The sequence below is a fragment of the Columba livia genome, chromosome W (genome assembly GCF_036013475.1).
Source record: "Columba livia isolate bColLiv1 breed racing homer chromosome W, bColLiv1.pat.W.v2, whole genome shotgun sequence".
Classification (NCBI taxonomy): Eukaryota; Metazoa; Chordata; class Aves; order Columbiformes; family Columbidae; genus Columba; species Columba livia.
Genome location: NC_088641.1, coordinates 11604365 through 11622264, shown reverse-complemented (window position 1 = coordinate 11622264; position 17900 = coordinate 11604365). Strand labels below are relative to the sequence as shown.

General features: G+C 42.2%; 1 protein-coding gene across 1 annotated transcript in view; it reads right to left on the bottom strand.

Annotated features, from left to right (window-relative positions):
- Positions 1–17900, bottom strand: part of LOC102083899 (SET-binding protein) — a 311256-nt gene that overhangs the window by 234520 nt on the left and 58836 nt on the right. The window contains 1 exon segment of the mRNA XM_065045110.1: positions 12821–12904. Within this exon segment, the coding sequence (XP_064901182.1) occupies positions 12821–12904 (84 nt within the window).

The window sequence follows — 17900 nt, the reverse complement described above, 5'->3', positions numbered from 1 at the left end:
CTGGGAGAAGAAAAAAAGCAGCAATGTTTGGAATGATTCTGCAGCCAAGACAGCAAACTTGTTTTTTTTAATGGGACCACCCAAGTGAGCAAGACCTTAAGCTCTTACTCATGTGTGCTATGTTTACTGCAGTATAATTCAAAGTTCAGAGGGGAGTCAGAAAAAGTAATACTGGGGTTTAATAAGGGCTTGGCAGGTGAGAAAAAGTACTGGCTTCCCAGCAAAGTTAATTCCCAAACTTTCCAGCAGAATATCATGTTATCTCAAGTCCGGTTCATTAAACATGGGAGCAGGGAGACAGTGCTGCTGTCACTTGCCCGGACTTACCAGAAGTCAACTGTGGTTCATCAGCTTCTCCTGAATGTACCATTGTGGGATTTTTCTGGAGGTGAGTAACACCACCTCCTCTAAACACATTCTTGACTTCCAAATAAAAAAAACCCAACCAACCAAACAACCAAACCCCAAAACCAAACAAACAAAAAAACAACCAACAAAGCCAAAAATATCTTCTGAAGGATGCTTAACAGAATAGAACTTGAGCTTGTGGTATTTTCTCCAAAAAAACAACCTATACAGCAAGCCTTCCTTATTTTAAAGTCATTAGTTAATACCAGTCCTTGATATGTTATGAATAGTTCAGATGGGTTGGCTGAGTCGGGTCTAAGGTTCATTTCCAGGTCATAATTTAAAATATTGTCATTGAGGAAACTGTGTTTATGACACTGTAAGTGCCAAGATAAGACAAACCAAGAAGTAATAAAGGAAAGAAAAGTTTAGAAAGCCATTTAAAATAGGAGTAGTGGATGGAGACAACACTCAGAGATGAGTGACGAGCACAGCAGCGGCTACAGAGCAACTGTGGAAGATTTAAACGCAGTGAACTGAGGTGCACAGCAGCAGCTATGGTAAGAGGTGAGGCTGGGCATGGATTTGGGAAACAAAGAGGAGATCCCAGAGCCATGGTGCTGCCAAAAGAATTGCTGTGAAATCTTGTGACAATGGCTGACACAGAAGGGGCATTGCCAGGAACAATGGGGGAGATTTAAACACCCTGAAACTAAAAACAACACTCAGTCAGCAAGCAACAAGCACAGCAGCGGCTACAGAGCAACCACGGGAGATTTAAACGTGGTGAATCAACATACACAGCAGTGGCTATGAAGGAGCTGACTATGGTTGCCACTCGGGGCAAAGATAAGTACTCTGCACTCAACAGGAACTCAGACAGAGTGGCCACGGAAACATGTAGCCACCCAGACCTCAGGCTGCAGAGAATGCCAGAACCTTTCACTGGTATGGAGTGGTAATACAAAAAACAGTTGTGTAAGGTGTGAGCAGATGGATGACTTGCTCAGCCTGGTAGTAGAGTTGAGGAGGTGGAAAGGTTGAGAAGTATCAGGGAGCTGGAAAAGGAAATCAACTAGTGGGATCAAGCTCTGGCCACCCAGAGGCAGGTAAGACCACCAGCAAGAAATGAAGATCAAGGGATTCCTTGCAAGTGCAATAAAACAACAACATTGAGGGAAGTAGTTGCACTAAGTTGGAGGTGCTGAAGAGGATAAGTCACCCTGCACCCTCCATCAAAACAGCTCCCACAAAGAAAAAAAAGCAGGTTGCGGTTGTAGGAGACTCCCTTCTAAATAGAACAGAAGGCTCTATGTGCAGGCCTGACCCACTTCTTAGGGAAGTCTGCTGCCTCCCTGGGGCCAGGGTTAAAGACATAAAAAGGAAACTTCCTGCCCTGGTTAGGCCCTCAGACTTTATCCCCCAGTAATTTTTCAGGTGGGCAGTGATGAAACTGAAAAGGGAAAACTAAAGACAATCAAGAGAGACTTGAGGGCCTTGAGAGGCATGATTAAGGGATCAGGAGCACAAGCAGTGTTCTCCTCTGTCCTCACAGTTGCAGGGTATGATGAGTAAACCTGCAGGAAGACCCAGCAGATCAATACCTGGCTGCGGAACTGGTGTCACCAGCAAAATTTTGTGGTTTTTGATCATGCGTAGGCTTACATGGCACCTGGCCTGCTAGCAACAAATACCACACACCTGTCTCAAAAAGGGAAAAGGATCCTAGGGCAGGAGTTAGCAGGATTCATTGAAAAGGCTTTAAACTAGATTTAAAGGGGAGGAGACTAGCTGTGTCAGAGACATACCCAAGAGCAACATGTCAGCATTTCAGCAAAGTGCTAGCAAGGCCCTTTAGTCTGCCATCCCAGTGGAGTTAGGGGATGGAAAGCTGTGCAGCAAGAGAAACACAGGGGTTATTGAAGTGTTAGAAACCACGGAAGCAGTTGATGATGGCCACAAAGGAATTAGGGCTTCTCACCAGAAAAAGGTGATGGGATCAATAGCCCAGCTGAAGTGCATCTATACGAATGCACACAGCATGGGCAACACACAGGAGGAGCTAGAAGCCATTGTGAGGCAAAAAAAACTACGATATAGTTACCATCACAGAAACATGGTGGAATGACTCTCATAACTGGAGTGCTGCAATGGATAGCTATAAACTCTTCAGAAGGGATATGTGAAGAAGGAGAGGAGGTGGGGTAGCCATTTATGTTAGGGAGGGTTTTGATTGTCTTGAGTTTGATGATGGTGATGATAGGGTTAAGTGTCTATGGGTGAGAATCAAGGGGAAGGGCAACAAGGTGGACATCCTGGTGGAGGTCTGTTACAGATCACCCAACCAGGATCAAGAGGCAGATGAAATATTTTTCAGGCAGCTGGGAGAAGTCTCCTGATCGCTAGCCCTTGTTCTTGTGGGGGACTTCAACCTACCAGATGTCTGCTGGAAATAGAACACAGCAGAGAGGAAGCAGTCTAGGAGGCTCCTGCAATGCATGGAAGACAACTTGCTAATACAGCTGGTTAGTGAGCCTACCAGGGAAGGAGTCCCACTGGATCTGTTGTTTGTAAATAGAGAAGGGCTCGTGGGCAACATGTCGCTTGGAGGTCGCCTTAATAATAGTGATCATGAAATGAGTTTACTCTCTTTTGAGAAGTTAGAAGGGTGGACAGCAGAACTGTTACTTTGCACATCTGAAGGGCAGACTTTGATCTATTTAGGAGGCTGGTTGGCAGAGTCCCTTGGGAGGCAGTCTTGAAGGACAAAAGAGTCCAGGAAGGCTGGTCTCTCTTCAAGAAGGAAAGGCCGTCCCCATGTGCTGGAAGGTGAGCTGGTGGGGAAGAAGGCTGGCCTGGCTAAATAGACAGCTGCAGCTTGAATTTCGGAATAAAATGAGAATTTATAACCTTTGGAAGGAGGGGCAGGCTACTCAGGAGGAATACATGAATTCTGTGAGGTTATACAGGGAGAAAATTAAGAGCCAAAGCCCAACTAGAGCTGAGCCTGACTACTGCTGTAAAAAGCAACAAGAAATGTTTCTATAAATATATCAACAACAAAAGGAGGGCTAAGGAGAATCTCCATCCCCTGATGGATGCGGAGGGAAACATTGTGACGGTAGATGAGGTAGTAAATGCCTACTTTTTCTCAGTCTTTAATAGTTAGATCAATTGTGCTCCAGGTACCCAGGCCCCTGAGCCAGAAAACAGGGATGGGGAGCAGAATGAAGCCCAAATAATCCAAGGGGAAAGGGTTAGCAACCTGCTGCACCACTTGAACATGCACAAGTCTATGGGGCCATATGGGATACTAAGCCACTTTCCATTATCTAGAATCATAGAATAGAATCACAGAATCATTTCAGTTGGAAGAGACTCTCAGGATCATCGAGTCCAACCATAACCTAACCTAACCCTAACCTAAATCTAGCACTAAACCATGTCCCTAAGAACCTTGTCTAAATGCCTTCTAAAAACCTCCATGGATGGTGACTCCACCACTTCCCTGGGCAGCCTGTTTCAATATTTCCATGAAGAATTTTTTCCTAATATCCAATCTAAACCACTCCTGGCACAACTGGCCATTTCCTCTTGTCCTATCACTTGCTACTTGAGAGAAGAGTCCAACACCCTCCATGCTACAGCCTCCTTTCAGGTAGTTTGTAGACAGCAATATATTTTTATCCTCCTTCCCTCCCCTCCAAATTCCCCCCCCTGTTTTTTAAGATAGGAAATTACCAGTAGCCCTGAGCACATAAAAATTGACAGTGATTTGCCAGATAATTTGTATTGTGTCCTTTGTTTTTGCCGGTTCTTTTATTCTTCAATAAATTCCTTCAACCATTAAACAATATTACTCCTACAGCAACTTTGGCAGACATCAGGAGTGTACTAGGTTTGCTCCAAGTATCTACTGCTACCCTCCAGGTATCAAAGAGTTGGATGGAGACAAAAGACATTTTTCTTTTCTTTGCTCTTTTCTAAAGGGTTTTGTCCTGGATTTCCATACCGTCAATGAAAACATTTAAAAAAGTAATATAGTGGATTTTTTTTGGGGGGGAGGGGGGGGAAGTTGGGGAGATTGGTTTCAATACAGTACTTAAGTCACTGTGCTTTTGCTGAAATAATGGTGACATCCATTGATAGCATTGCCTCACCTTCTTAAAAAGAACCTGTAGTGCCAGGAAAACCAGAATCATTATGAATTGAAGTACCATCTACTCTCAGCAGATCTCTGGTGACACAAGTGGTAAGGAGACATATTTTGAGATAGATAGATAGATAGATAGATAGACAGTCAGATAGATACAGGCCTGCAATCCCCAGTCCAGTGACCTGGAAAGAGAAACTGCACTCCTTGCAACTTTGTGCACAATGTGAACACTGCTGCACATCTGGCCTCAACAGCGCAGTGTTTCTTCAAGGAATCCAGAAATCCTCAAAAAGGTGGTTGGTTTGGAGTCTACTTGGGACAACTGTAGTCCCAGAGAGCTAAGCTCATCTGTAGTCTCATCAGCTGCTGAAACCTGCTATAACCACTAAAATACACCTTAAAATCTTATACTTGCAAGGTGTCGCGGTTTTGATTGCAGGGTGACAATAAAACCATGGCAGATGTATTGTTAACCTCCTCTCCCCCACCACTTCCCCCTTTTGCCCCTCCCTCTCCCCCCTTCCCACTAAGGACAGGCGATCGGGAGGAAAAGAAGGACAGAGAGAAGAGAGTCGGAAAATTTAAAAATGTTTTACTAATGCTACTAATAAGAATAGAGAAAATAATACAAAATATACAAAACCAATCTTGAAAGTCTCAGCAACTGCAGAGCCGGCACCCAAAGTCCTGGATTGGACTCTGCAGCCAACCGGAGCTGGATTCAGTCTCTCACTAGGCCTCAGTTTGCAGGGACGACTAGCAAGGTCCTCTCCTAATGTCGGCCATAAGGAAAAGGGCCGAGATCCTCGTGATCTCCCACTTTTATATGAAGTATTCACGTGAATGGGACGTTATACTCAGTTGGTCAGTTTCTTGGTTATCTGTTTCTCGTTGCCCCTCTTGCGAGATGTGAATCTGTCCTTATCAATAACCTCGCATTCCATTGCTATGTTTACGAAAACATGTATCTGGTTTTCCAGGAAAATGCAGCTAATATGAAAGCTTTAGCTGACAGGCAAATTCACTAAAAGAGAAACTCGTTTTTAACAAAACCAGGACACAAGGACTGCACATGTATTAGGTTATTCTGGGATCTACCTTAGTTTAAAAAAGAAAATCAAGCAGACAAATAAAAAAGCAGCAGAGAGATTATTTCATCCTGTGGCGGATGCACTCAACCCCTCCTCCCCCCTAGCCAAACCAGCAGCAGTTTGGCCCAGGCTCCAGAGAAGGCAAAGGCCTGAGCTGCAGCAAGGCTAAAAACTCCTTCTAGGAAACCCACGAGGAAGCAGAACAACATGCTGAACACTGACAAGTTGTGGGCACAGGGAGTCTCGGGTATATCTTTCCTACTGTATGCAATTTTACTACGAGTCAACCACTTTATTCTATAAATATGACAGCCTGGGTGAGCCTGCTTTGAGCTCTCTCTCTTAAATAAGTGGGCTGTATGGCAATGGTTTTATCATTCACAGGTCAGTGGATGAGCCCAATTTAAGTTTCATATTAATAATTTAGCTTAAGTAAATGCACACTAAATATAATGAATCATATAGAAGTATAAGGTTGTATGGTTTTTAATATACTCTCTGCTTCATGTTACTTAGTAAGCTGGATTTGCTCAAATCTTAAGCTGTAAAGTTCTGCTCATATTTACCAAAAGCAACTACAAACTACACTGAACACTTGCAAGATAAGGTCCATTTTGCACTTTTCTGGGAAGAATAGAACTGACTGGGGAAAAAATAACAATCCAAGGCTAACGTGGAGACATGACAGACATCTGCAGAACAGGGTTTGTTTTGCACTACTTCGCTGAGAAGAAAGGATTTATTCAGACAAAACAGTACCTGCAAGGCTATGGACCATAAACAATGTCTACGGCTAAACAAAACAAAGGCCCATATGAGATCAGTGAAAAAGATCCAATGAGAAGCAAGAAGGCCTCAAAGTGAAATATTGCTATTGGACTGAATCATGGTATGAGTGGTCTGTAATGTTATTGTGACAGACTGCAATTCCCCCTCCTTTGCAGCACGGCACTTCTCTCTCTTCCTCTGCTATTTGAGGCTAACAGCTTCTTTTGTCTGGCCCAGAGCACCCTGGCTCCTGGGACATTAGAAGAAGGGAGTGCCAAGGCACACTGGGCCGCGCCCAGTGTGGGGGATGTTTGAGGGCTTCAGGGGCACCCACACTCAGTGTGGGGGGTGCAGAGAAGCTTATACAATGCCTACAGTCAGGTCTGATCAGATAACAAAACGGGACTCTCGTCGAGACTCCGCCCATTGCCGCGGGTCTCTTGGAGCACGAGCTTAGCCACTGCCGCCACGAGAGCCCCCTCCCCGGGATGGAGACTCCGCTTGCCTCGCCGCCACAGGTGTAAGTAAAACTTCTCGCAGGATTGCGAGTATATTTTCTTTCCGTGCACATTTGCACAAGTACTTTATTCCCTCGCACAATCGCGAGTGGCGGCCGAGAGCCCCTCGCACAATCGCGAGTATATTTTCCTCCCGTGCTTCCACATAAGCACGTGTAGGATTCCGTGCACATTGCACGTGTAAAATAACTCTCGCAGGACTGCGAGCGTATTATAAATTTACTCTCGCGACATCGCGAGTGCACACTTTCCGTACTCACTGCGAGTACGTGTATCTCTATAAAAATAATCCCACACCGTGCTTAGGCAAGTGTGTACTCCTCCGGGACTCGGGGACGGCTCCGGCACTGTTTTGGTGAAGCCACGTGCATGCACTCTGTGGACCTCCTGTTGTATTAGTGGCTGCCCCTCTCAATAATTTCCTCCACTGATATCCGAACCTGTATTTAAGTCACATTCGGAGTGCTAAAACCCTGTGCCTCGCTGGTCTAATAAAAGTTGGTTTTGGACCTTGTGGTCCCTAAAATTGACCTGTGGGTTGCTCTGTGACAGTTATAAAAGTCTATGGTTTTCTATGCTCAGATCAGACCTCTGTGCAGGTAGCCAGCTTGAGCCAGCCCTCCTGCTATTCTACTCCATTCATTTTTTTCCTGAGAATTTTGTTTCCTCTGCATACGGTTATCAGGCCTCACCTGAAAGCTTGCTCCTGGAGTTCTAAAATATAGACTCTGGAGTGAACAGTTATCATGAGAGAAGAATCCTTAAAGTTTGCTTCGTGAATGGGTACAGGCTCCTGGAGAGTAGGTGAGCAGCATTCGGCTTGGCATATTTCCCTCATGTAGTAAATAATAGAGTGATCCTGCCACCGAACTCTTTTAAGTCGCACTTCTCTTTGAGAAACCTAAACATTCTGCAATAAGCAGAACCCAAAATTACTCTCCCACAACACATCCCCAACACTGAATTCAACCTTTGGAAAGCGGCAAACTCTCAGGAGGCTTCAAGGGAAAGAAGGACACTCATATGAGGCCAAAGAAGCCCACAGGGGAAGCTGCCTATTTAGTTTTTGGAACATGGACCATGTGCATCTATTTTTGTTTTTGAACCGAGTTCCTCTGTCTCCTGCCAGAAGTCCTGAGCCCTGTGCTGGTGCAATGAGAGCCATGGCCCAGCTATCCCCTAATAGCTATTACTTCTTAATAAAGAGCAGCACTTAGGCAAGGGATGAGGTTACTGCCAGAGGGTCATGATTAATAATGATTAATCTGATCCTTGCTAACATGAACTTAATCCACCATTCACTAAATAATTACTTTGCAGCATGGCTACCATTTCCAGATGAGGCATACATTTGTCATATTAATACCAAAAACAAACACATGGAAGGACAGGATGATCAAAGGGTAAGAGCAGTTAAACATTGATGAGCTGTTGTCGAGGGTTAAGATTGCGGGGTGACAATAAAACCCTGGCAGATGTATTGTTAACCCCCTCTCCCCCCCCACTTCCCCCTTTTTGCCCCTCCTTCTCCCCCCTTTCCACTAAGGAGAGGCGATTGGGAGGAAAGAAGGACAGAGAGAAGAGAGTTGGAAAAATTAACAATGTTTTACTAATGCTACTAATAAGAATAGAGAAAATAATACAAAATAGACAAAACCAATCTTGAAAGTCTCAGCAACTGCAGAGCCGGCAACCAAAGTCCTGGATTAGACTCTGCAGCCAGTCGGAGCTGGATTCAGTGTCTCACTAGGCCTCAGTTCGCAGGGACGACTAGCAAGGTCCTCTCCTAATGTCGGCCATAAGCAGAAGGGAAAAAGGCACGAGATCCTTGTGATCTCCCACTTTATATGAAGTATTCACGTGAATGGAATGTTATACACAGTTGGTCAGTTTCTTGGTCTCTTGTTTCTCGTCGCCCCTCTCGCGAGATGTCCATCTGTGCTTATCAATAAGTTTGCATTCCATTGCTAGGTTTACCAAAACATGTGTCTGGTTCTCCAGGAAAATGCAGTTAATATGAAGGCTTTAGCTGACGGGCAAATTCACTAAAAGAGAAACTTGTTTTTAGCAAAACCAGGACAGCTGTCTACTTTTTGGGAGAAGCAGTGGAAAGCAAATAAAACTAAAACCTGAGAAGGCAGAGCTGCATGTGCTGAGAATACGGAGCACTCTGCTACTTCTGGTTCTCAACCTTATACCTACCTTTAATATACCCATTATTTGTCCACCCTCACACTTCCCCACTGTTTTTAAATGGCATTTTGCCTTCCTCAGAAAATATGCAAAAGAAATAACTCCCCAGGAAACATCTTTCCTGCTTTATGTTAATATACTACTTGCGCAAGGAAATCCTAGTCCAGGATTGCCATTCTTATGCAACAATGCACCTCAAATAATAAGCAACAGTATAATAATTTATGGGGAGGCATAAATTACTGGGAAACTAATAACCACTCTGAAGAGTATATATGAACCTTACAATTACAGTAGGATATTTGTGGTGCAGAGACTTGGTTCTGGGCCTTGGAGCATGGATGAATTTCACTCCCACAAAGCACACAAACAATTGATAATGGTGCCAATGGCAGCCAAGGACATGGGGGTTTTGCTGCCAAGAGGTGGCCCTATTTTGGGACTGCTTCATAGACGCAAAGCTTCATCAAAACCATCTATGGAGGATGGGACTCTAGTTCTTTAATGTGCTCAGCTGTGTTTCCTTTGAGGTTTCCAAAGCTTTTGTGGGATTTATATCACACTGCTTACCTTTCTGCCTCATCTTGTATGATTTGATTTGGACTGGGAGGCCAACAGTCCCTCCTCTGCTTTGGTGCAAAACCACCATGAAGGTTGGGTTTCTTGTGACTTGTGAAATCTCATCCCCATGTGAGCCTGTTTGGACTTATGCCGTTAACAGTGATGGGGCCAGGATTTACACATTGGTGAACTTCTCCATGGAAAATACCATGCAGATAGGTGTCTTTGGATGCCAGACTTTGGGAAGCAGATCTCAGGTCAAGGAGGTTAAGATGCCTTGTCTTCCAGAGGCATGCTAGGGAAACACCAGTAAATTAAATCCTCAGCAATGGGATCATGACTTGTTTCAGCTGCGGATTTTCACTGGTGGGGCAGTGTGTCTAGGACTTTTTAAAAGTTTCCGAATTGACGTGAAAGAATGAAAAACATCACCTTTTACAAAAATTCAGCTGAAAAGTATCTGGTTAATCCTAAATCTTTAAATAGTTAATAGTATAAAAACCACATACCTATTTATGTGTACATTGAAAATGAAAATGAAAACTAAGTTGCATTTTCACACAGCTTTACAGAGGCATCACAGGAAAACACAAAGCAAGGCCAAAAAAAAGAAAAAAACCCCAACAACAATGATAAAGGTAAATCTTTAAAATCTGAGACAGGGTGTAGGAGGAGGGGGTAAAGCTCAGCAAACAAAACTAAATCCAGTTTGGTGTTTTTCCCTTTCACAAAGTGAAACAAGCTGTTCCCAAAATAATGCTTCCTTGGTTTTCTGGCAATTAGTGTTCTGAAGTATTAGCCTGTAGTTGTCCACAAGTGTTTGCTTTTCCCAGCCGATGTCACCATAGAAGTCTTTGTTTATCTACAAGGCCCAGGGGAAAATTTATAAGCTGAGCTGAGGTCCTGCATTCACAGACAAATGTCCCATGCTACCACCCACCCTCCTGTACTAGCTTCCTCCCCATCGACCTCCTGTTCCATGAAATACTGACAGGACCCTGCCAGGGGCATGACGAATAAGCATTACAGCTTCTGGAGAAGCACTTGCCTGATAGTTTAGGCTGATCCAGAAAAAAAAAGAGTTATTGAGACAGTCAACACATCAGCAGACATCAAAAATTAGATTTCAGAAAGTAACTGAATGCAAAGAACAATTTATCACTGTCCTAGAAAACATTACAGAGAATGGGATTTTTTTCCCTCCAAAAACTATTGCTTTGTCTATAATTAAAGTATTGCCATCAATGAATTTTAGGTTCGACATTCAGGGTTTGTTAGAGATGGTGTTTTGCAAAACCTCTCTGTAATCAAGATGTTCCCATTTGATTTTTAATCTCTACTACAAGCAGTCTGACCCTGCTCTAGTCCTATTGTAAACCAAGGGTGATTCAAACAGAGCATATCAAAATACAAAAGAGTAAAATTGGTAAAAGTGTTTCATTTCTAAATTAATTTTCTCCTGATGTGTTAGAACTTAAACATGAGAAAATTAAGTTTGTATTTGAGAGAATAGGGAGCTATTCTTTAAAGAAAATATGAATATTTGTCTCAGTGATGAACTGATAGTATGGCTCATGACAATGAATTAGTTGCTTTGAAAATACTAATTTAAAAAAAAAAAACAAAAACAAAAACCAACATCAATGAAAGACTCAGTCCTACTAAGCATTTATAAACAGAGCCCACCACAGGACAGACAGATCTGTTCCCAGATCTTCACAGACATTGACAAAACAAGGCTCAGACACATCGTTATTAATAAGAATTGATGAACATGCATGCTGAAAATGAAAAACATTTTTGCTTCTGAGAATTCATCTCTTTTCCCATCAGTAAATTATTGGGAGTTCCTGGAGCTTTGTGGACACTGTTTGAATTTGCTTCAGGTCTATACCTGGTCACAGGTTGTTCACAAGGTACATTAGAGAGCAAAGTTATTTGATATTTGAGATCAATTGCTTGACTCTAACACATTTAACATTGGATGACCCAATATTTCTAAAATGTTTCTGCTCAAATCATATTTTGCTTCAACTTTGGAACAAATGATCTCCAGATTCAAAATTTTCTTTAGATACAAAGCCAGAAGGCCATAATAACTGAAAATTTTGACAGGGACAAACTCAGATGGTCCAAATAAGTGCAAAATGGTAGAAAGTAGGAAGAGACCACCAGTTGTCTGTCATATAGAGCATAGTCTACCTCGCTTGCAATTACTGAACCCCAAAAGTGGTCCCACTGATGTCAATTTCACTAATTTTAGAATAAGGGGCCATTCATTCCAATAAATATTGAAACCTGGACATTAGTTTTCTGTTTGTGAATAAGTTTTTACATGTCTATCATGAAGAACCTCAATAAGGAATGTTCTTGTGATTATGTCACTTTGGAACAAAAGTATGCAACAAATTGCATGTTTCTCTGTTGCGAGTTCGCAGCTGAAGAAAACATGCAGGCCGACTCAATGTGAGTGATAAAGCATGATTCAACTTTATTGCCCGAGATAGCGTGCGTTTATACCAAATACCATAATTATGCATACTTGTCTCTATCTAATAGGCTAAGCACTAAAAGGTTACATTTACTTACTCCACCTACTTGGGTTTAGCTAGCTATGCGCATCCCACATTCTTCTGACTCTTATCTCTTCAAGGATATCCTGACCCTGCCTTAGTTAGTACTTTTCCGTTCCCCCCTTTCCCACGGCCTAATAGACAAGCTAACTAAGGCCTACTTATGTCAACTAAAATGGGCTCTGCTCGTACAGTTGCTCGGTGGACTCATGTCCACACTCCTTGAGCCAATCCCTGACACTCTGTAACTATCAACCATCTAGGCAGCTACAGTATGAGACCAAAGTTTGCATGCATTTAGCCAGCAAGGAAGTGCAATATTTAAGGCATTGCCTGGAGTGCATTTTTATAAAGAAACAACATTAATAAATAAATAAACCAGATGGGAATAAGTCAGGCTAGGTCATTAACAGCTCCTAGTGCAATGAATCCCTGATCTTGCTTGAGGGTTTTTCTACAAATAACAAATACAAAAACATTAATGTTGTATCGTTGTCAGCCATGCCAAAGTCTCTGTGTCCAGGAACCTCCATATACAACAGCACAGTTCAAATCAATCAGATGTGAATACATTTCTTTTATTTCCACCAGTTAAGGTACATATTGACTGACCTGATCTGAGTCTTTCCCTTGAGCATTTTTCCCTTTTCTGTAATCACAACTCATGAGCAGTTTTGCATTTCTAATGACTTTTCCCTACAAGAGATAAGGGAAGAAAAACACCAGCACAATCTGAACCACCGAAGACTGAGAGGTTTGTATTTATGACCAGAAGCAGGGGAAGAAAGAACATTAGGGAAGCCTGTGAACTCATCCTGCATTGCTGGGAGATACCCTTCCACAGAGGGGTAGCTCCCAAGCTACCAAGGCGACTTCCCCAAATGCCAAACATCACAGCATCAGGGATGTCACATAGACAGGGGCAAAAGGATGTTGGAACGATAAAGGACTCAGCATTCCGATTCAATGTAAATAAAGCCATTTATTACAGAAACAAGCTTCCTTATATATGCAACTATTCTCTGATCACGCGTCCACGCTCCAATCATGCATTCGCTAATTGAGTATTGAGTATCATCTTATGTTCACGAGCTGTCCACGCTCTGGAGTCTCACTGATGATAGGTCCGTTGACTCACGCCATGTTGAGGCCCTGTTAATGAAGAAACGCCCCTCTCTCACAGCGGATTCTGTTTTCAGCTTCTCGAAGTGGCCTTGAGATTCCTTTGAGCCTGACTAATTCAACAACAAATTTCCATCTAACAAAACCCCTCCACAATTCCTCCTTTTTGTTCTTGAATTAGTCAGGCCCCTTTAACAGCACACTGAATCATCTTTGAAATACACTGCAACATAGAACACGTGATTAACAACATAATTACAATTACATATAATGCAGTTAAACCTTACTTAATAAGATCAAACAACTACCTGCCTATTCTCAAACCTTCAAACCATTTGTAAAACCTTAATTCTACTATGACAACCTTATTAACACAGTATTTTAATTTGTTAAGAGTACTATGAATAGATTCAGAACAATCAGACAAGTTAATACAATATATTCTCTTAAATTCCTAAAAGATCTATAACTATGCAGTTTATAGAGTAACATACTTAATACCATCAGCATATGCTAATAATTGAGTTAATATCTCAAAAGTTATATTAACCTATTTAAAGGATCAATAGCTTAATCTTAATATCTCTTCTAAAGCTTTACCAGTTGCTAAACTAGGTTAAAAGAGTGCAGTAGATACTATGGTAGAGATATCTCATAATTTTACCTTATCTATGCATAGACTATCTAATCGTAATATCACCCTTTTGGATCTCTTGGTATCTGTTCAAATTAGCATTCTCTGCGGAAGGTACCCTATCTGCTTGCTAATAAGCTTTTAGACCACCGGGTCTAGGAGCATCTGTAACACTGAATAAGAATTCACGGTTTACATTTGAGACAATCCTCACAACTTATCTCCCTCCTGTCCTTCTGAATCCGTTGAATCTTTGTTGTCTTTATTCAGCCATGGCTTGATCCATTTTGCAGGAATCCACTTTGATCCTTGGTCTGTAATGACACAAGCATAACCCTTCCCCCAAGTTATTAATTGGAAAGGACCCTCCCATTCACCAGTAACTCCATTGCGTATTTTGACCTGACTGATTTTCCCTAAGGTCTGTCAAGTGGCCTTTTAAACTTGTTCGATGACGAATCATAGGTGGAATGTCGAACCCTTGTGGAAGGCGTAAAAAGTTCAAGACATATAATGCTTTGCTTAGTCTGTCATGTGGAGTAGTACAGTCACTTCTCCCTTTTTGTTTGTCAAGCTGATGCTTGAGAGTTTGATTCATTCTTTCCACCAAAGCCTGACCAGTAGGAGAATTTGGTATCCCTGTAATATGCTTAACACCCCACAATTGAAAAAGGTGGCAGTAGCTTTGGCGATATAACCAGGTGCGTTGTCTGTCTTGACCTGTGCAGGAACTCCCAAAGCTGCGAAAGCAGAACGTAAATGTCGTTGCACATGTGAACTAGTTTCACCAGTCTGAGCGGTGGCCCCTATAGCGAAGGAATATGTATCAATAGACACATGCACATTCTTCAACCTGCCAAATTCAGGGACATCTGTGACGTCCATTTGCCACAATTCTAAAGCTCCTAATCCTCTTGGATTGAGTCCTGCACCTAACCCTACTGTGATGCGCTGACAATCTGCACAACTTTTAACAATGCCTCGGGCTTCACTTTCGGACAGTGAAAATTGCCGCTATAAGACCTGAGCCAACTGATGGAGGAAACTATGAAAGCGTACTGCTTGCCCAAACTTATCTATTGGAGGTGGAACCCAGGCAGGAGATACAAGAAAGTCAGCTTGGCGGTTTCCTTCAGCTAAATCGCTATGTATTGATAGGTGACTACGGATATGTCTTATAAAGTATTGGTGTTGTCTCTCCTCGACCAATAACCATAATTGCTTAAACAATGACATGAGTTGTGCATCCTGAATCTCTTTGAGCAAAGATCTTTCAATCCGAGCTACCACACCTACCACACAAAGAATCACAAACAATATTCACTGGGCTATGAGCAAATCTGATAAACAGCCCTGATATTACTAAGTAAGTAAGATAAGTAAGATATTATTCTGATATTACAGCCCTGAGTTCCAAATGCTGAGTTGATCCTTTCAGATCAGTTAATGCTACATCTTGCCATTTTCCATCTGTTTTCCATGTAATTGCTGCTTTCTGCATTTTACCCCCTGCGTCAGTGAACACTGTGGGCCCTTTAACAGGAAATTCCGAAAGAAGAAGGGGACCCTCCTCCATTGATCCCATATTTAAAAATGACATTAACTTGTGTGGAGGGGAATGTGTCTTGATTAAAGCTTGAGAATCTAATAACGCAATCTGTAAAGGTAAGGAGTTCTGCAAAGCCCACTGTAAATACTCTGAGATGAGAGGAACAATGATATATGCAGGCTCACCCCCTGAAATTTCAGCTATTCTGTCTTCCTTTCATTATAAGCTGAGCAAAGGCCTCAGTCCTGGTTGTAATGGTTCGTTTAAGTTGAAAAGGCAAAAATACCCACTCTAAGATCTTTAACGGCTCCTTACCAGTTGTCCACTGCATTATAAGAGCAAAAGGATGGTTAGTATTGTTTACAATCAATAGCCCGATTACATAATCTGGATTCCACCTATGGCTGAAAGCTTTTACAATTTGGACATAATCTTTTTCAGAGCAGCTTCCGCCTCAGCAGTAAGCGTTCTAGGAGACCTAATGTCACTATCTCCTTTTAGCAATTTTACAATTGGGGCTAAATCCTCATTAGTGATCCCACAAATGGTCCTGACCCAATTCAGGTCACCCACTAGTTTCTGCACATCATTTAAGGATTGAATGACAGGCCGACATACTATTTTCTGAGGTTTCACTGTGGACTGAGAAATTTCCCAACCAAGATATTTCCATGCTGGTTGAATCTGTACCTTTTCTGGAGCAATTTGTAATCCTCTATGTTTCAGTCTATAAGCTACTTCATTTATCAACAAATCAGTCGAAAAAGTTTCCCCAGCTATTAATATGTCATCCATGTAGTGGTAAATCACTAACTCAGGATGAGATTTTCTAATTGACTGTAAGGCCCAAGCTACATAAATTTGACACATAGTTGGGGAATTTTTCATTCCCTGTGGCAAAACTACCCACTGATACCTTTTTGCAGGTTCAGCCTTATTTACAGAATGTATGGAAAATGCAAAGCGTTTATAGTCATCAGGATGCAAAGCAATGGTGAAAAAACAATCTTTCAAGTCAATTATTAAGATCTGCCAATTTTCCGGAATCATGACAGGGGATGGTAATCCCGGCTGTAATGCTCCCATGTCCTCCATGGTATGATTAATTTTTCGAAGGTCATGTAACAACCTCTATTTGTTTGATTTTTTCTGAATAGTAAACACAGGAGTATTCCAGGGACTTGTAGATGGTTCTAAATGCCCCTTTTCAAGCTGTTCTTGTACCAGATCTTCGACATGGGCGAGTTTTTCTTTACTAAGCGGCCATTGATTTACCCAGACTGGGTCATCAATTTTCCACTATAATTTCAGTATTGGTCGCCCATCATCAATGGCCGCTTCTAGAAATGCTGTTGTTTTGTCACCAGAGTTGCTCCTAGTTGTCCTAACACATCTCGTCCTAATAGAGAAACAGGGATAGACAGAACACTGTGATTCATCAGATAACTTCATTTGTAAATTATATTTGCTCACCTGGGTGCTCTGCATACCCTCGACACCCATGACTGGTATTTGCGGAGACTCGAGAGGCCACCAAACTGGCCAATCTTTTTTGCTGATAATAGCCACATCAGCACCTGTGTCTACAAGAATTTCAAAAGTCTGTGAACGGCCAGTTTTGTCTAAAAGAGTCACCTTTTCCATTGGCTTAGCCTTGCTAATGTCTAGAGCTAAATACAACTCTGCAGTGCCAGTAGAACCAAAACTTCCTTCACCACGCTCTTTAATTGAAACTTTTGGAACACTTGCTTTAAACGGAACCAATTGACCTATCTTTGATCCTTTGGGAATGTAGACTGGTGGACTAAGAGTCCATACCATTATTGAAATGATACCGGTAAAGTCTGCATCAATTATACCTGAAAGTATAAAAATGCCTTTTCTAGTAACAGATGATCTCCCTAGAAGCAAGGCACTTAAACCATGCCCTAATGGTCCAGTCACGTTTGTTGGTATGCATTGTACCTGAGTGTCAATTAATGTTACATCTTTCATAGTTTCTACATCCACTCCGGCACTCCCTGAAGTGGCAGCGGTGACTGTGTCCAAGCAGCCTGAGACCTCACTTGTGTCGTTGCGCCAGGTCTCGGTGCACTCGTTTCCCCGTTTCCCAATGGCTGCCCATTTTTGTGAAAATTAGATCTACATTCCTTAGCTTTGTGTCCAAATTTTCCACAACGGTGACATGCATTATTGCCTATTGGAGCTCCTGTAACACTCTTATTTGATCTGCGATAAGTCTGATTGTCATGACATTGGGATTTGAAATGCCCTGTTTTTCCACATTTAAAACAAATTCGGCCTGATCTATTCGAGTTGTGAGCTAACAAGGGCTTAATAGAAGCCGCAAATGCAGAAGCCATAAGACCAAATTTTTCTTCTTCTGA